The following is an 18,004-nucleotide window of genomic DNA, read 5'->3' as shown; positions in this document are numbered from 1 at the left end:
TAGTTTGATATGGATGTTTCTGTGCCTATTACGGCATAACTCTGCAATTTACAGGGATGCTGCTTACTGCTTTGCTAGGAATAACATTCTTTGTTGGGGATTAACGTCTGAAAACCCTGATATGATTATGAGAGGTGCCATAGCGGAGGGCTCCGGAAATTTTGGACCATCTGCCATGGTGTTCTTTAGCGAGCATCTACATCTAAGAACACGGATCTTTACTTATTTTCGCCTCCATCGAAAATGTGGCTACAGCGACTGGAATTTGATCCCGCGACCTGCGGATCCGCAGTCATGCAGCCGCTAGACCATCAGGGTGGGCTTACTGTTTTCGCTAAAGATTGCGCGTATGGGAAGCCGTCGGCCAAGGTCCCAGGATCTTCTCTTCTGTAAGCGGCCGTGAATCCAGCTGACAGAGCTTGGCTTCCATAATACGTCGTTCAGTCTGGTATGCTGGGCAATGACATAGAATGTGCTCAAGCGTTTCCTCGCAGGCGCAGACGTTGCATGCCGAAGTGCTCGCCATTCCAAGGAGACGAGAGTACGAATTCGTAAATGCCACGCCCAACCTCATGCGACACAGTAAAGTTTCAGCGCATCGTGGGAACCCGGATGGCAAACGAAGTTGCAAGTTTGGGTCGATCGAGTACAGGTGCGTGTTGGAGAAACCCTGCGTATTCCATTGTAGGAGAGATATACGGCGAGCAAGTGATTGTAGTAGCCTTGCAGCGTCCGTTCTCAAGAGTGGTATGGGCATGCGCTGGTCTTGGACATGAGCCGATCGAGCGGCTTCATCCGCGCGGTCATTGCCGACGATTCCGCAATGACTCGGCAACCACTGAAATACAATATCGTGACCTTCCGCGACCGCTTTGTGGTAGTCGTGCCTTATGAATGTTTGATAACAAAAGGCACCAAGAACAGCATGAACTACGTGAGATTTCGGTGTTATATAGAGCATTGACACCATGATCGAAGAAGCTAATTCTGGACTAACGGACTCGTGAGCCGACTCAGTCGAACTTACTCAGACCCATATCGAGCCGTGAGTCTGAGGCAGTCCGATTGAGCCCAAAGTGCAAAATATGTCTCACGATTGAGTATGAGTGAGCTCCACACTTTTTGTCGACTTATGCGTTGTATACAACAAAGTATTTTGTGTTTTATTTGCCACCGCTACACTGAAAGTACTATTCAAAAAAGGCGATGGAGGTTTCTCCTTATTCATACACACGTCGACGCAAAGGTTTCGCAGCTTCTCTACCGAAGCGTTTAGCGCGTCTTGCGTGCGACTAAGTGAGGTATACCAGCGTCGTGAGCCGCCTCGGCGTTTCTTCTTCTTCCTCTTTCGCACGTCAATCGAGAAATAGCGCGCCGCCTACAACGCGACAGCAGACCACTTCCCCGCATGGCCCCGTCGCGAAGCGTCCGGCCGAGGTTGCACACGCGAAAGAAGCGCGCACGCCATGTGGTTGCCTAGCCATAAAAAAAAAAAAAGCTTTCCCATTCGGAGCACGTCCTCGTGCATGGACACCTGTTATTATAGGGCGGTGCAGTTTGTTTTAGACGATGCGCGCGAGCATATTTCCGGTGAGCAGTCGTGGATAGCGTATACGTGTACACTCAAACTTCACGTGTAGCGCATATTCTTCTTCTTTTCTGTATGTGCACGTAGAACCTACGGGAGGTTGTTGTGGGCATGATTACGCACACCCCACGTTCATTTCTTCTTGCTTTCTTCTCTACCTTTTTGCCACGTTTCGCGTTTTGATGGGGTCCTTCGTCGGCACAAGGGTGCGGAGAGTTCGGGGTATAAAGTTCAACGTATCTCCTGAGTACCATGAATACGTGTAGACTTTCTTACCTGTATGCTTCGGGTGAAGAATCAAGCCGTCTGTGTGTGTGTATGCCGGGCTTATAACATACTAATCAAGAAAACAAGAAGAGGGTGTGTGTGCGTGGGGGGGGGGGGGACACCGTAATAGCTACCATGAGGTTGTTTTGATGTGAATTAGTGGACTTCGACGAGACGCGGCGTTTAGCTTAGCAAAATTAGGGCTATCCGTCTTCGAATTTGCACTGGCTATTATCTATTCGCCCGCGCCGTGGTCCGATACGTGCTTCGAACAATTTCACCAGTCGGCTTTTACGTGTACGTTTTGCGTGTCTCCTTTTCTGCTCATATCCTTCATGCTCTCATAGGAAGAAGGGAATACACCTATGAACAGCGAATATTCGCGTGAGCGGCCCATAAAGACTGTATACGTAAAGCTGCAGGAATGTATGGGATGCACGCAGGTTTCTTTCTCGCTTTTCGTCTTCTCCACCACAAAATGACGTGTTCATTGATGCTGGTGCACGAGGCACTTAGAATATTTAAGGACGGATATCTAAATACTTTTGATTGTTATGGATCACGGCCGCACGAAGTGCGGATACGCCAGTTGTGGCGCGGCACGATTGCGAGACTATCGTGCACAAGGGTATACCTGCGCGCGCGCATCTGCTGCAAAGTGAACTGTCCGCAATTTTTTTTCGGCTTGTTCTCCTCCGCGGGCTTTGCCATTATCTTCCAAGTGGCCTTCCCTCTCTCTTTCCTCCTCTCTGACGTCATGCGCTTGCTTCGTTTTGCTTCGCCGATGAAATGGAGCGGTCTGGGCGCATGTTGGTGGCGAGGAGCAGCGGCTGAATTCATTTTCAACTCGTAAACACTGGTAGATCTAGGACAGGCACGGGCAGGCACGAAATCTGTCATGCTGATTGCGATCGATCAAACTCTTCTCTAATTATTATAATTGCGTGCGCTTGGCAAGGTTTCCCGCTGTGTACGGCGAAGTGGAGCCTGAATTGCCCGCGCCGAGATTCATCCGTCGAGGCGAGCAGGAAGGAACAGCGCAGAGACGGTTCGAAAGAAAGTAAGTGCTCGCGGCGAAACGTTGCTGTTGCAAATAGGCTGTTACAAAAAAAAAAAAAAAAAGCTTCCACAGCGTTGCAAGTTGGGCGTACAGGTGGAGCACGCGTTCGATTCCAACGCACTTACGTTTTTAAATGTGCACGAGCTTCGCTTAATGTTTATCGTCTTGGTTCGTTATCCAATTGTCTAAGCTAACTTATCTATAGCGGTTCGTGCTATGGTTCTTATGTAGAACGTAAAGTTCGGTTTAAAACGAGACGCATGCAACTCCACTCTACTAGTGACATAGAGAAATAGCCCCCTAATCATGAAAAATGCTGTTACGCTATAGAAGTTGTTCGCACCTTAAGATTTCAGCCAATCGGCGTGCGGGACGTACCACTTACAAAAGTGGCTAGTCAATGATGAAGTGCTGCCATGATCTGCAAGTGTTGTAGATACAGCACGTGATTATTTAAGCGTGGTGAAAGTTTGGTTTCATTGTAGTGTGCCAGCCTGAACTTTGCAGACCGACCGTATTGAAGTGAAAGAGAACCAAGAAATTGAGCTTCTCCAGTGGGTAAACAACGCTTTTCGTGAGAGGCCCATAAGCAACAATGTGCCGGTCAACGTTTTGAGTTCCTTGCATATAGGAACAAAATGTTGTTCTCTACAAATGAATTAAAAAAAGGCTAATCGTGCACGCTTTCATAAACGAAGGTGGAATGACCGTCATTCCTCTTTCGAGGAAGACTACGTATAGTGGTCTTCAAAATAGCAATTACTGGCCCCTGACGTAGTGGTCAGTAATTTACAACACCGCCCAAGAAACTTTCGCTAAACGCTTATCCCACTTCCATTTCATACACGCGCGCACAGTGACCACTCGTCACAGTATTTGGGACACGTGTTTAACAGGCGTCCCTTAAAACGCCAAAATGCCTGCGGGCCGAGACTGCCCAGCCTTCGTTTGTTGCCAAGGCGACCCTTCTTTTTCTCTCCATTATAATACACGGGCGGTCACATTATATACCATTGCGGTTCTGCACTGCGTACAGCTATAGCGCCCCCTGGCAGCTATTGTGGCGCCTCATGCTCGACGGGGGCCGTGGTGGGCGATGGACTTCGTGACCCCTCGTATATACGAGAGATGGACGCGTCGTGACGGGCGGCTACCGCTGACGCGCGCGCGCTTCAGAGAACGGCTGGCCCGGGCAGATGCGCGCGCTCCAAGCCGCTCGGCGCTCGCTCGTCCGCTCTTTGTAATCCGCTCCTCGACGAGAATTGAAGGGGCCCCGGCGGCTGACGCGGTTGCGCCAGGACAGACCATCGGGGCCAAACTCAATTTCCCGGGGCCACGCGGCGGAACGCCCTGCGCCGTTCGCTAAAGCACAAAAGGGCGCGCTAAATGCGCGCCTGATGAGTCTCCCACGAAGACGTCCACGCGAGCATGCTTCTCCGCGAGACGAGATTAAAGAAAAAAAGAGGCGAGGCGTGCTCGAAGAGCATGCTCTTTATACACTAGCGGCCGAGTGGAGGAGCATTTCTTTGATCGTCGTTACTTGGGTTTAAATGAGGTGGCGTTGTACTTCTGCGGTACTGTCTTCCCTTAAAACGAACCGTACCTGCTCGAATCTGATTCTGAAGCGTCCTCAGTGCGCAAGACGGATCGTACGTATATAGCGCGCGCCGTGCCTGGAGAATTGATAGCGGGATTTCCGAGACGACGTATACGAACATCGGCGTCAAACGCACCGTGCAATGCTCCCTTCGGAGCATGGCTGCGTACCAGTCGCCTGTATACTTTCATTTAACTAACAGAGATGGGTCACTCTGTTTACGAACTAGTTAGGCCACTGTATACGCGACCCAAGGGTTTACCTCTCGATGTATGATTGCAATGTGTGTGTGTACATTCACCAGCTCTTCTTCCCGCTCGGGTATAAGTGGGCGCAGCCAGTTAGTCGTGCGTTTCTCGTTGACATCGCGGCTTTATATATTTAATACCTTAAAGAAAAAAAAATAACGAAACGAAAATGGCTATAGCTCGCAATTACGACCGATGCAATGATAAATGCAAAATCGCCTCCTTTGTTGGCACAATTGTGACAAAAAATTCTTTGCCCAGTTTAATGGCCACGAAAATTCGCCGAGAAAAACATAGAAGAAAAAAGAAGCGAGAGAAGAAGTGCTTGTGCGTCGGGGTAAACATGCAAAATGACACAGTTAAACGCTGTCCTTTCCGAGTTGCTCGTAATTGCTTCGATTATATCCTCGAACCTAATCTAAAACTTGAAGAAAGGCCTTCTCGTTTCTCTTGGCGTAACGCTTCGAAGCGTTATTAAGATGATATTTAGCCGCAAGGACAATGCGGTGGGCCCTATATATTTATACACAAAGCAGGCGGCGATGCCGTCTAGTGCGCGTGTGCACAAGAAAAGCTGCGCCTATGTATACGGGCGTGCGCGAGTAGGCAATTTTCTGTTCCAACTCGTCGACGCCTGCGTATACGCCCGCGACGAGCGGACAATTTGCGAAGCGTTTTTCTTTCTTGAAAAAAAAAACACAAATAATAGGACAGGCGACGACTGGTGCGTTTACGCGTTCAAGCCCTGACTGAGCGCGCGCATTTTGAATAGCCCGCTGCAACGACGTTGTCGCCCCGTGCTACGTACGTCCCACAAACGCGCCCGTGAACGGCCGACAGGTATGCGGCTCTTGTAAATCGTATAAGGAAGCAGGTGTTACACGACCCGGTGCGGTTATTAACGATGTCCTGGTCGTTCATTACCGCTGATGACTGAATGCACGGAAGTGGACCGCTTCGCTTTGAGTTCTTTGCTTTGTTCCGCAAGCTCCGAAGCGCGCACGCTTAGAACGCGGATGTTTATTAAAGTACGCGAAATAAAGTAGTTTCCCCGCAACGTGACAGATTGTCTTTGTGTATTTTGGAAACGCGCGTGAGGGGGCTTGCGTTTCCCGGGACGTGTGGCAACTTCGTACGCGGGTGGGTCGGCTTTTTGTGATACGAGAGAAAGAATCCCGCAGAACCGAGGTTATTATTCGTCATACAAACAAGTGCAATATATCTGAAGCTAAGTGCCGAGAAGGGGCAGGGGGACTGATATCACTTGATAGGAGTAAGCGTGCCCGATGCAAGCCATGTTTTAAACTTGGCCGCTCTCTGATAATTAACTTGCGATGGCGCGTAGGCTGTGCATATAAACGGGGGAGAATGTGGATGCTTTTACAAAAGTCATTAATTTTCCCCAGTTTTAATGACCGTCTCTAATTACACGAGAGACAAGTCCTTTATCTAGCTTATAACTGGAGGCGCGTCGCTTAAATGTCTTGCTCCCTTTGTTTGGCGGTGAAAAAAGAGCACAACCTATTCGCTCGAAGGTATTATATTTAGAGTATCCTACCACGTACAGCGCCAAGGTGCGAAGTACTGTAGGCTTTGTGTTTTGTATAGTTTGCCTTGCGGGTGGGAAGAGAAGGTATAAATGTAGTAAAAAGCATATATATATATATATATATATATATATATATATATATATATATATATATATATATATGTTGTGTGTGTGTGTGTGTGTGTATGCAAAGGGGAGTAATTAAAGAAAGCTTCGCTGTTTTAAGATCTCACTTTGTTTGCTGCACGGCATGCACAAATACTCGTCAGCGCTCTCATTAGCTGGGCAGCTGCGGGGCTTGTTTTGTTCTAATAGGAACTGCACGTTGCGAGAAAGTATACGCCTATAAAAAGGCAAGCACTTGGCCGGCATGAAACGGGAGCCTATATAGGGGAGCGATCCACGTGTTCTCGTTGTTCGAGGAAAAAAATTACCCATTGTTTTACGTGGGCCCCAGAATCGGTTGCGTTAATGGAAAAAAAATGAGGGCGTTACACTAATAATAGGTTCTTTTCGTTCTTGGCTTGCTTCTAAAGATTCAGACGGGTGATTAAGTTGGACAAGCATGTGTAGCGCTCCTATTTTTTGTGTCGTATTGATTGTCGAAACGATGCCAAGTGGTGCAGGCATGCTAGCGATATATTCTAAGCCAACATGCGTGTTTTGGATTACAGACTTTTGAAGTTCCTAAAATGCAACTGTTCTACAATCTTGCCGAGATGTTAGTGACAGCATGACGTCGGAAAGTGTTTCGTCGCGAACTCGTTTACACGAGTATATATCTGAAACACCTGCTGCTATTTGCGCGATAAGTGTAAGCTGTCATTTAGACCTTTACATGATAAGTACGTGCATCACCGTAATCTAAAGAAGAGGGTTAACTTGCTAAAGAAACATATGGTGCGCAATTCCTAGTACATACCCCCCTCCCGGTTTTCTCTCTCTCTCTCTCTCTCTCTCTCGCGTTATATCTGGATACTACACGCATCTAACTGCTCACTATGTTTCTTGAACATGTACGGCGTGAAGAAAGCGCGGACGAAAGAGAACTCGTCAGGTATGAGTGAGTCACAATTTTGCGGCCTTTAAAGCCGCGCGCACCTTACAACTGCTACTGAAAGCCCACTAAATGGTCGTCTCCTTCTTAAGCGCTTGTGGATAAATATATCATGTTATGAAGCACCTCGCACGTCTTTTTTGCCTTGCGGTATACACTCGTGACGGATGGACCTGCAGTCAGTTAAAAGAGTGGAATATTACGCGCTAAGCACCACTGACAGGAACGGGCCATTAACACGTGCTGAAGCTGAACACGACAGAACACCTCGTAAGCGAGAGAAATTCTCGCTGCCGCAGCTGCCGCAAAATGCTTTCGGCGCATAAAAGAAGGAGACCTTCTACAACTCAGAAAACTGACGTTGGTTCTACTTTCATTCGTTTCAGCCCTAAAACCTTCGCTTCCTTTCAGGGTTATGCCTCTCTCTATATAACTGGCCGGTGTGACTGACGCTTGGCGCCAACCTCGCTCTGCCATATTCGGGCCAAAGTACACGTCTTCCTTCCTTTATTTTCAGCGAGTGGACAGTCGTGTCCAGCGTGATGGCACGTGTGTCGACAAAAAAGGCCCAGAGCGAGAATTACAGTTACTGCTTTGAACGCACAGTGGAGACCGTCGGCGTATTCGTCGGGGGCCGTGCAGCCCCGAAAACTGAAAACGAACGGTGTTTCGCAAGGACGCCATGTCGTAAATGTACGAGCTGGAGATGCTCTTGAAAGGGAGTGACATGTACGGCTGAAATGATAATACAGGAAAGGTCAGCTGTCGCCAAAAAAAAAAAAAAGAAATAAACGTGGCGTCCTGGCATGACGGCGAAGGTAAAACATCTTCTCAGTTCTCGTGCAATGTCCGCAAAGACCAAGTGTTTACTTAGTTCGTGAGGATATGCTTCCGTTGTACAATAAATTTCACAGATGGTGCCTATACACGTGTGCAAATTTGAAAACGCGTGATGTAAAGTCTAATATTGCAAAGAAACAACAACAGCAATAATAATAATAATAATAATAATAATAATAATAATAATAATAATAATAATAATAATAATAATAATAATAATATCTAGAATTTCACGTCTTAAAACCACGATATGGTTATGAGTGACACTGCAAGAAGGCTCCGGAAATTTCGATCATCTGGTATTCTTTCACGTGCAATAACATTGCAGAATAATCAAGCCTCCAGCATTTAACCTCTGTCGAAACGTAACTGATAGCGCGGCCGGGAATGAACTCGCCACCTTTGGGTCAAGAGATGGTGGCGTCGTACGAAATCGAAGATGTATATGCACCTGAGTTACCCAACGGAAACGTCTCAGTATTTTTCTTCACCTTGTACCTTACGTTCATGAAATGATGGTCGATATACTCATACATGCTCGCCGGTGCAGTGAGAGAAAAAGAGAAAAGCAGAGGAAAACCAGAGAGGTTAACTAGGTTGAACCTGGTTTGTTACCCTATACACGGGGTAAAGGGGAGGAAAATAATAGAAAAGAATATTATTGGCAACCTGTTTAACCAGGTGGTAGTATACAAGTTTGCGGCGTGGTACCTTGCAATGGGGTGAGAAAAAAGGGAGACTGAAAAAAGAGCAGAGAAGAAGAGGAATAAGACAAATAAAAAATAACCACATAAATACGCGAGAATGGTCCAATCAATCAGTGTCGTTTCGACAGCCGTAGAATGCCTCTCGTACGGCCTTCTGTCACGTTATGTTCGGACGACGGAGTTGTATTCCTTCAACCGACAAAACCTAACTTTTTGTATCACGGTGAGTGTTTGGATGCAGTATTAAAACACTAAGTGGAAGTTTTAGTGGCCAGAGCGTGCGGTAGCCGCAAATGTATCTGCCTAATGCAAGTACGTGTCAACGAGAGTACTTAAAAACACTTGAATAAGAAGCAGCGGAAATAGCGCCGTAACTACAGAGCTACTTCACCGTGTTGTAATGACCAACATCTGGAAATACTATACAATTTAACCGGCAACACGAGGACAACTGCTTTAGGCCGTTAAGTTAACTACTCCTGGTCGAGTTATTACTCATGAATTTTTAGACAACTGCCCATAGCGATCTGCAATGTTAGCCCTCGATGTTGTGTGTTTCATCATTGTCCTAGAGTGCTCAGTGTCGAATCTGTGAGAGTGTGGGACACACCCCTCATTCGGGGCACGACCGTTTTCGAAGTGGCCCACTTGTCCGAACAACGGGTCGCAAATGTGGACACCAGAGACGGCCCGCGCGGAGACAGACGGGGTTGGGGCGCGTCGCTCGCGAAGGGCAGAGGGCACCGTCCACAGAAAGAGTCCACGCTCATAGTAGGAGAGTGCGCGGTCCACATTTAATTGCCCGCCTGAAATTGCTCGCCCTTCCGGCGAGCAAGCCCCTATACGCACGTGTACTGCGCCATTCACATTTATATATTCTAGTGTTATAGTGTGTAATGTATACGTTGTCCACCCAGCACAGGCCTCTGCCATACCCTTGATTTCTTTCCTCCTTTCGCCACGATGACCCACGGTTGTTAGGAAAGGTTGTTGCTAGTATCTCGTTGAGGAGGGTGCGTCGTCAGCGGATACACGCAATGTCATCGCGCGCCTCTGTTTCTCCCTCTCGGTGTTCATTATGGCGAACACGAGGTGGTAAGATGGCCGCTGAAGGCACGGCTCTCCACGTAGCGACGATCACTTGGCAACGGTGACATCCAGTAAAGGGACGAGCGAGCGAAAAAGGATCGAGAGGAGGGGAAGAGACGCGATTTAGGGTTGAGATTTCGCAGTTTGTCGTCTCTAACCTCCGCGCGACTGTATGGGGTAAATAAATTGTCGCAGTGTGTTGTACAACAGGCGCTGTATACGGGGGCCCTCATCAAGAGAAGGGCCGGAGGTTACGGCTCTGGAAGGAGCTCTGATTGCCCGCTAAATGAGACGCGGCATGCCGTCGTCGCGTTTTCGTCGTTTTCCGAGAGGCGCCTTTGCGCGCTCGCGCGCTGACCTTGCTCTACAAAGGGGACACGTGACGAGACACGCGAGCGAATTAGAGGCGATGCTTTGGGTCGCGTGTGCGCTTCTTTTCTCTGGTTTGTATCGTTTATTTTATTTTATTTTATTTTATTTTTGCTTCCGCTCTCGTTGTTCTCGAGCCCGAATGCGGTGGCGTTTGAGGATGATGCTTTTCTGTCGTGTGTAATGGCGCGCACTTCTTGTGAAGACCGAAATGAGGCACGACACGCCACGGTCGCAAGTTGGGTGCGTCGTTAAGGTGCCTTGATGAGACGCCGAGTGGCGCGCGCAGTGGCAGTTAAACGATTGTACGTGCCCGCGTACGGCTCGTGTTGTGACGCCTTTGACGGCGTTATTTGATTTGTGACACGGGAAAGGCGTCCTTAAGGAGAGAAAAAAAGACAAAGCAAAAGACAGCAGACAAAAAATAGCGAAACCTTGCGAGAGAGAGAAAAATAAAAAAAAAATTAGCAGGGATAAAATGGAACCAGCTCGCACAGGACGGGGTAAACGGAAGACCATAGGGAGAGGCTTTCGTCCGGTAGGCGACCAATATAGATGATGATGATGATGATGATGATGAGGAGGAGGAGGAGGAGGAGGAGGAGGATTCATCTCGTTAGGAATGATCGTTAGAAAATTCTTTAGGAATGATCGTCAGGAAATTCCCTGGGAATGATCCTTCGTGGTTTCATGTGCACATCGTACCGGTTCATATGACTAGGAGGAGGAGGAAGAGTAAGATAATTGAAAGGTAGGAAGGTCAACCTGATGAGCGCGTCCAGTTTGCTATCCTATGCTGGGGAATGGAGTTTAAAGGATGAAAAGAAAGATAGCGGGATAAAAAAATCACAGCATATCCACGGGTTGAATGATGATGTGTGGGCGAAACTCCGGAGAGAATCATCAGTAAAACCGTGAATGAAAAACACTATGTGTGTATATATAGGAATCAACTTTTATTTGTTCTTAGAGACGATGGTCGGCTTGCGATGTCCCTTCATTATGACGGCTTTATGGTCCGTAAAATGAAAGGTGAGCGGTTCCTGTATAGGTTGCAGTAGAAAATTCGCGAATATTAGGTCAATGCATGTTCCTCGGATCGTGGTTAATTTCATATAATCATACGATATACATCAGAGTGTATATCTAGAAGCCACAAGTTGGATGAGTCAATTATTGGTCGTGTCTGCGATTGGATTGGATTGGATAAACTTTTATTTGGTCCTCCAAAACAAAGATCACTGTGTTGCGGGCAGCTCCCACGTGGGGACTGAGATGCCAAGCTCCTCAGCCGCCTCGCGGGCTTGGTGGACAGCCCAGAGCTGATCTGCCAAGGATGAGCTGCGGATTGCCGCCTCCCATCTGGCAGAGGTGATGTGCGATAAATGAGCGAATTTGGTGCACTGCCAGAGCATGTGTTCTAATGAAGCTATTTTCCCACAATGTGGACAAAGATTACTTGGGTATAGGTCAGGGTACATGATGTGTAACATTTTCAAAGTAGGGTACATCCGGGTTTGCAAAAGCCTTAATGTAAGTGCTTGGGGCCGGGTTAGATTTTTGTGAGGTGGAGGGAAAATCCTTCTATACAGGTAGAAATGTTTAGTGAGCTCGTTATATGTTGTAAGAATTTCCCGGTTATCCCCTTCACCGGTAGAACGCATCTCCGGGGAGGCGCAGTTGGAGAGTTCTCGCGCCACCTCGTCTGCTGCTTCATTGAGATTGGGAGGGGAATCGTTGATTTGTCCAAGGTGAGCTGGGAACCAACTCAGAAGATGATGTGTTATGTTCTTGCCTTGCAGTATTTTCAGCGTTTGTTCACAGACCGTCCCCTTGGCGAACGCCCGTAGTGCTGCCATGGAATCGCTGTAGACCACTTCAATGTTATCCATCTTGAGTGCTAAGGCGATGGCCACTTGTTCCGCAATGATTGCGTCTTTCGTCCTGACCGTCGCTGAGTTGACGACATGGCCAGCCCCATCGACTACCACCGCCACAAACGCTTTCCCATTGGCGTAGGAAGCCGCGTCAAGAAATACGACCCCTCGTTCCTCGTTTGAGACTTGACGAAGTATAGTCCTGGCCCTCGCTACTCTTCTTCCGACGTTGTGTTCTGGATGCATGTTTCTCGGTATAGGAGATACCGTGATAGTCTCCCTGATGTTGTCAGGGATATCATTGTAATTGCGTCTGATTGCTATTGGGTTTTGGCCCAGCTCCTGCAGGATCATTCTCCCCGACCTTGTAGTAGATAGCCTTGCAAACTGTGCTCTCTCTTGGGCTTCTGCTATTTCTTCGAGCGTGTTGTGTATGCCAAGCTCAAGCAGACGCTCGGTGCTGGTATGTATGGGTAGGCCCAGGACCTTCTTGATAACTTTCCTGAGGAGCACATTCAGTGTCTCGGACTCTGCTCTTGACCAGTTGTGCATTGCTGCCTCGTATGTGAAGTGACTTAGAACGTGTCTGCGATATCAACGTTGAAATCACCAACGATTATAAACGGTGCATTCTTGTACTATGTTTATATTTTATTACGTACAAGCATCATCAACTACAAGTACCATCATCTAGTTCCGCATAAGTACCGACATTGGTGGCACATACCTGCTCTAGAGCGGGCATGTGCCACCGGTGGCTACGTACATCAACAATAAGAAACCCCTACAGTGGGATATACAGACCTACGCCCTATAAGGAGCTTCGCCCCTAAAAGAAACCACATTGTTGTGTTCAATGGTAGACTTCGAGTGTTTCACGTTCCTCTGTATATCGTCGAGTCACGGTGCCTTCTCAAGGCTTGCAAGCACAGCAGATATAGAACATCCATTATCTGTTTTACTGACTCAGCATACGGTGGTGATTTCAACTTGGTAACGAAGGCGTAGTGATTGAAACACTGTGTGGAGGTAGCTGATCATTAGTCGCGCTCAATGTATGTACATCGTTATTGCACCGGACCCCCCCTTCATATTCCATGCGCTGATCATACTTACTCTAGCGTGAGTAAGATATACCCAGGTATGCGTGTTAAAACATATGTTGTAGCGTATATAGCTTTATCTGAGATCCCAGAAATGTAGGATATCCACGTGGCGACTGGAGAAAACATGAATTAAGACATATTCAAGGCTATATTCACACTAACGATCCACGCTTGCCTTGTTCGAAGTAAAACGGAGCTGTGCCGTGAAATGAGTCACGAAGTGGTGTTGAGCCGTTTCGTGCCATGGGATGTGCATACACTCTCACACACTCCATGCACATGCAACTCATTCGCTTGCCCTGCAAAACTGAAAGGTGGCCAGCTTACGTTCATCCCGGTTTTCTCACTTTTTTTTTGTACCAAAAAGAGAGAGAGAGATAAATAGAGAGGAAAGGCAGGGAGGTTAACCAAGCTTGGCTCGGTTGGCTACCCTACCCAAAACAGATGAACGCTTAGAAGGACGAAGCTAAGGCGTGTTCGCTCACGCATACTCGACACTGGCTTTATTTTAGGCCCGCGCTGCAACAAATCGCGTTTCATTGTCGCTGAACGGCCTGCAGAGGGTGCCACCCACGTTCCTCTTGCTTCTAACAACAGTTTTCAATTTTGTATACTCGAAGCAGACCAGCTCTATGGGGTGTATACACACTGACAATTACACGAAGCGAAGACCCACGACAAGCCGCCTCACCGTTCAAACACGTGTACATACTTACTTTGCACAATGTCATAGAAACACGAGAAGAAATAAAGCAATGTGGGGGGAAACACTTCCCGCCACGTTCCTGCAGGGACGACGCTCTGTGTCTGTAGGAAGTCATAGTCGTAACGGAGGCATGCACGTGCGGCCTAAGGCGCCAACTGGAGCAGTCAACTGCTATATACGTTTTCGCACTGTCTCGCGTGGCAAGATCTTGCCACCCTCTGACGGCACGTTGTTAAATTAAGAGCAATAACCATAAAGCATGCGGCACCGGACAGTGGCAACACATGGTACTTTCGGAACGCCGCTCCATAGGAGAGCATGCTTCTGATTTAAGGAAACAGAGGCGTGCGAATTACGTGTCCCACTCTTTCGCGTGTAACGTTGTTCACTCGCGCGCGTGCATGCATGGGTGATTCGGAATTGGCGCCCATGGTCGGGTGGATGCTTGAACGGACGGTCTTTTTGTACGACTCCGTTGCAGGGTTAGCCCCCCCATTCGCGCCTTTATGGAGCCGCTTCGCCACGAGTGGAAGGTTATGCGCTGTAGCCTGCTCTAATTGTTGGTGCGGTTGGCGTGGACTCCTTCATAACGGCGCTAATTTTCAACGCCATTGAGCCCGTCGCGTGCTCCCGAGAAAAACAATCTTCCCATTACGTGCGACTCGCCTTAAACACGCAATATTTTTGAGTTTTCAAACGAGCGCGCGTAGTTTAGTTTTTGAAAACCCCCGAACAGGGGTTCATAATTTCGGGAGCATCGCGTGTGACGTTGCTATTGGAGCACAAATTCCCCTTAATGCGTTATTGCTTCCGGTTCTGTTAACCACCATCACGCGTCATTAAATGCAGTTTGAGCTTAAGACCTGGAGCTTAAACCGCCGCTGATTATCATAAGACGCTATTCTTTCAAACTCAGTGCCCCATTTAGAAGTTGCTAGCTGCTATCAGGAGAAGGAGGAGGAAAGAAAGAAATGAAAGGTGGGGAAGTTAACAAGACGCACGTCCGGTTTGCTACCTCAGCTGCTATCAGTGTACTGCATATATGGTGGGAGCCCCTTTTAACCTTCTCAAGGCCTGACCTCACGTATCCGTCGCAGCGCGTCTGCGCGAGGCTTTCTGACGCGGCGCCGTGCCCTCTAGCGTGGGTGCGTGTCCACGCGAAGCCGCGTACTCTCTCTCTCTCTTCATGTGGGAGAGAGCTCGACACCGCGTCAAAAATACACGCGCCGACGCGCTGCGACGGAAGCGTGAGGCCAGGCCTTCAGGCATCGTGAATACCAAACACACGCGCGTTTTATACCCTTCTTTTGTATGCAAGTTATTTCTTGTGTGTTTTTGTTTTGTGGCTCATGGAGTTCAACCTTTTTTTTTAAGTAAGCGTGCTATTTTCTTTCTTTTCACAATGCAAGTAAACTGAATTGAACTGGAGTATGGGTAATCTTTCAGGTGAAGGTGGTCATTGTGAGCATGCGTAGAACCAATATTCACATCACTAGCTAGTTTTGTTCGCAGTATTAACAGAAACAGACCTTAAGCGCGACCTAACAAGGTGTACACGCAAGGAATGGTATTAAAACATTGAGCCTAAGCTCCTGAATTCTCAGCTCATTGCGTGTTTTGTCGGGTCTAACATGTTATCTGAATAAAGCTACATATTAATTAACTAAGTAAACATGAAGTTTAATTGGCTTACTTTGTACTGTAAGTCGTACATCACAGTGGCTTCCCAGTTTCTGTTTTTATAGGCTTCGGTAAATGCCTGGAATACAAGTTGAATTATAACTTGCATAATTAGGCACAGGCGTGTTACACCTGCCGACATCAGTTGTGCAATGCCGTATGAACTGAGGGTGTCAAACGCATCTCAGGTACACACTTAATCAGTTCATGCATGGTTAAATGCTGGCTACATCCAGGACACTAGGCAAAAAGACGTCCTAAATTTTCTGGCTATATATCCAGCACTTAAAGCATGACCTAATTAAGAAGAGTGTAGCAGGCCGCAGTCGAAGAATATAGTCCCGCAAGGGCTGGATCAGGAAATGATGTAAGAGCGGAGGGTGGGGCAGGAGGCTGGGGGTAGTTCATACTCATCCTGAGGAAACCATCGAAAAGAAAACCTTTCCTATGTCTCATACAAAGGTCATTTTTGAAGGTTCGGGGTCAGTATTTTATCCAACCGCATGTCAATACCGATCTCCAAAATAAGAACAGTGTGGGCGCCGATTCTGAAACACTTTTTGTTTTGCGTTTACGCTTCAATACATGGTGACCACTTGGAGTTCCTCGCAAGAACAATGCTTTCGAGGAGGGATGCACCTGTGGCTAACTAACGTAATTATTATGAAACATAAAAATGGTATAAACCATGTGCGTAATGCGGGCCGTATAAGCTACAAGTTCGCGGGCTCTATGCCGTCTGGAAGCCTTGTGTTTTCCACCATGCTTTAGACGATGCGGACACTGCGGTTTTCTCTGTGTCTGCCAATGTGCACGCTTCCGAGCATGAATATGCCGCCTTCCCACGTGGCAGCATAGAATTGTATGTCACGTACAACTGGTCTTCTTCTTCTTTATTTTTAAAATTTTAATTGTATTTACTGTCCGATACGTGTCGCTTCTTTCTTGCATGCATGCGTGTTTTCGTGCATGAGGTGAACGTAGATAAGTTGACATTACTAAGCTCTTGTTCACCTGAATAATTTCCTCTGAACTCACGATATCCAAGCAATTTCGTGAGAGATTTTATTAATGGGTGGTGATAGCACCACTCTCGTAAAAGAGTATTTCATTCAGTGCTCTTCGTTTTGTCACACATGTCATGCATTTCCCTGCAGCTGCTTACCGAGCAAATGCACATTACACTTTTCAGAGAGGAGCTGGCAATGAGGGTCGACCTGACGGAAGCGAGAGTTCAGGTTAGTACAACTTAAGCACAACTTTTTTTTTCGTTTTTTCTCTGTTTATTCAGATCACATCTCGGACTTTTCAGCGTACACACCCTGACAGTGTGTGGAGTTCAGATTTTGAGTTTAATGAAGTACAGTTGCAGGTATACATTGCGTCGACTTCTTGCTATCCAATCATCATCAGCAGCAGCCTGAATAAGCCCACTGCAGGACAAAAGCCTCTCCCATGTTCCGCCAGTCCATTCGGTCCTGTGCTTGCTGCTGCCACTGTATACCTGCAATCTTCCTAATATAATATGCTCACATTGCTTTCTGTCTCCCGTTCACCCACTTCCCTGCTCTTGGAATCTAATCTGTGCTCCTTAATGACCAGCTGTTATCTTGCCTTCGCGCTACTTGCCCCGCCCATGACCACTTCCTCTTTTTGATTTCGACTATCATGTCATAACACCCGTTTGTTCTCTGATACACTCTGCTCTCTTCTATTATTTTCCCTTCCATTGCTCGCTGCGTCATCCTCAAGTTCAGTTGAATCCTCTTTGTAATCTTTAAGTTTCTGCTCCGTAGGTAAGTACCGGTGAGATCCAGCTGTTGTATACGTTCATCTTGCGGGATAGTGGTAATCTACCATTGATGATTTGAGAATGCTTGCCGAATGTACTCCACCCCATTCTTATTCTTCTAGTTACTTCGATCTCGTGGTTATGATCTGCGGTAACTACGTATAAGTGTAATCTTTTACAACTTCAAGTGCACTGCCACCTATCTCGAAGTGCTGTTCACTTCCGAGGTTAATGTACATTACTTTCGTTTTCTTCAGAATAATTGCGAAACCTACTTTTCTGCTCGTCTTGTCTAATTCAGTAATCATCAATTGCGAATCGCTCTCTCATTTACTCAGTGATGCAATGTCATCGGCGAAGTGCATTTTACTAAGATACCGCCCATTAACTCATATCCCTAGCCTTTCACAATCTCGGCCTCTGAAAACTTCCGGTAAGCACGCCGTAAATAGCATGGGGGGATCATATCCCC

At 47.4% G+C, this 18,004-nt stretch overlaps 1 protein-coding gene across 3 annotated transcripts in view; it reads left to right on the top strand.

Annotated features, from left to right (window-relative positions):
- LOC119178373 (uncharacterized) overlaps positions 1–18,004 on the top strand; it is a 148,319-nt gene that overhangs the window by 105,542 nt on the left and 24,773 nt on the right. For all 3 annotated transcript variants that reach the window (XM_075888691.1, XM_075888685.1, XM_075888699.1), the window contains exon 3: positions 16,933–16,978. In XM_075888691.1, the coding sequence (XP_075744806.1) occupies positions 16,933–16,978 (46 nt within the window). The remainder of the gene's footprint in view (positions 1–16,932; positions 16,979–18,004) is intronic.

Source organism: Rhipicephalus microplus, chromosome 1 (assembly GCF_043290135.1).
Source record: "Rhipicephalus microplus isolate Deutch F79 chromosome 1, USDA_Rmic, whole genome shotgun sequence".
Lineage (NCBI taxonomy): Eukaryota > Metazoa > Arthropoda > Arachnida > Ixodida > Ixodidae > Rhipicephalus > Rhipicephalus microplus.
This window is presented reverse-complemented; position numbering and strand designations above follow the sequence as displayed.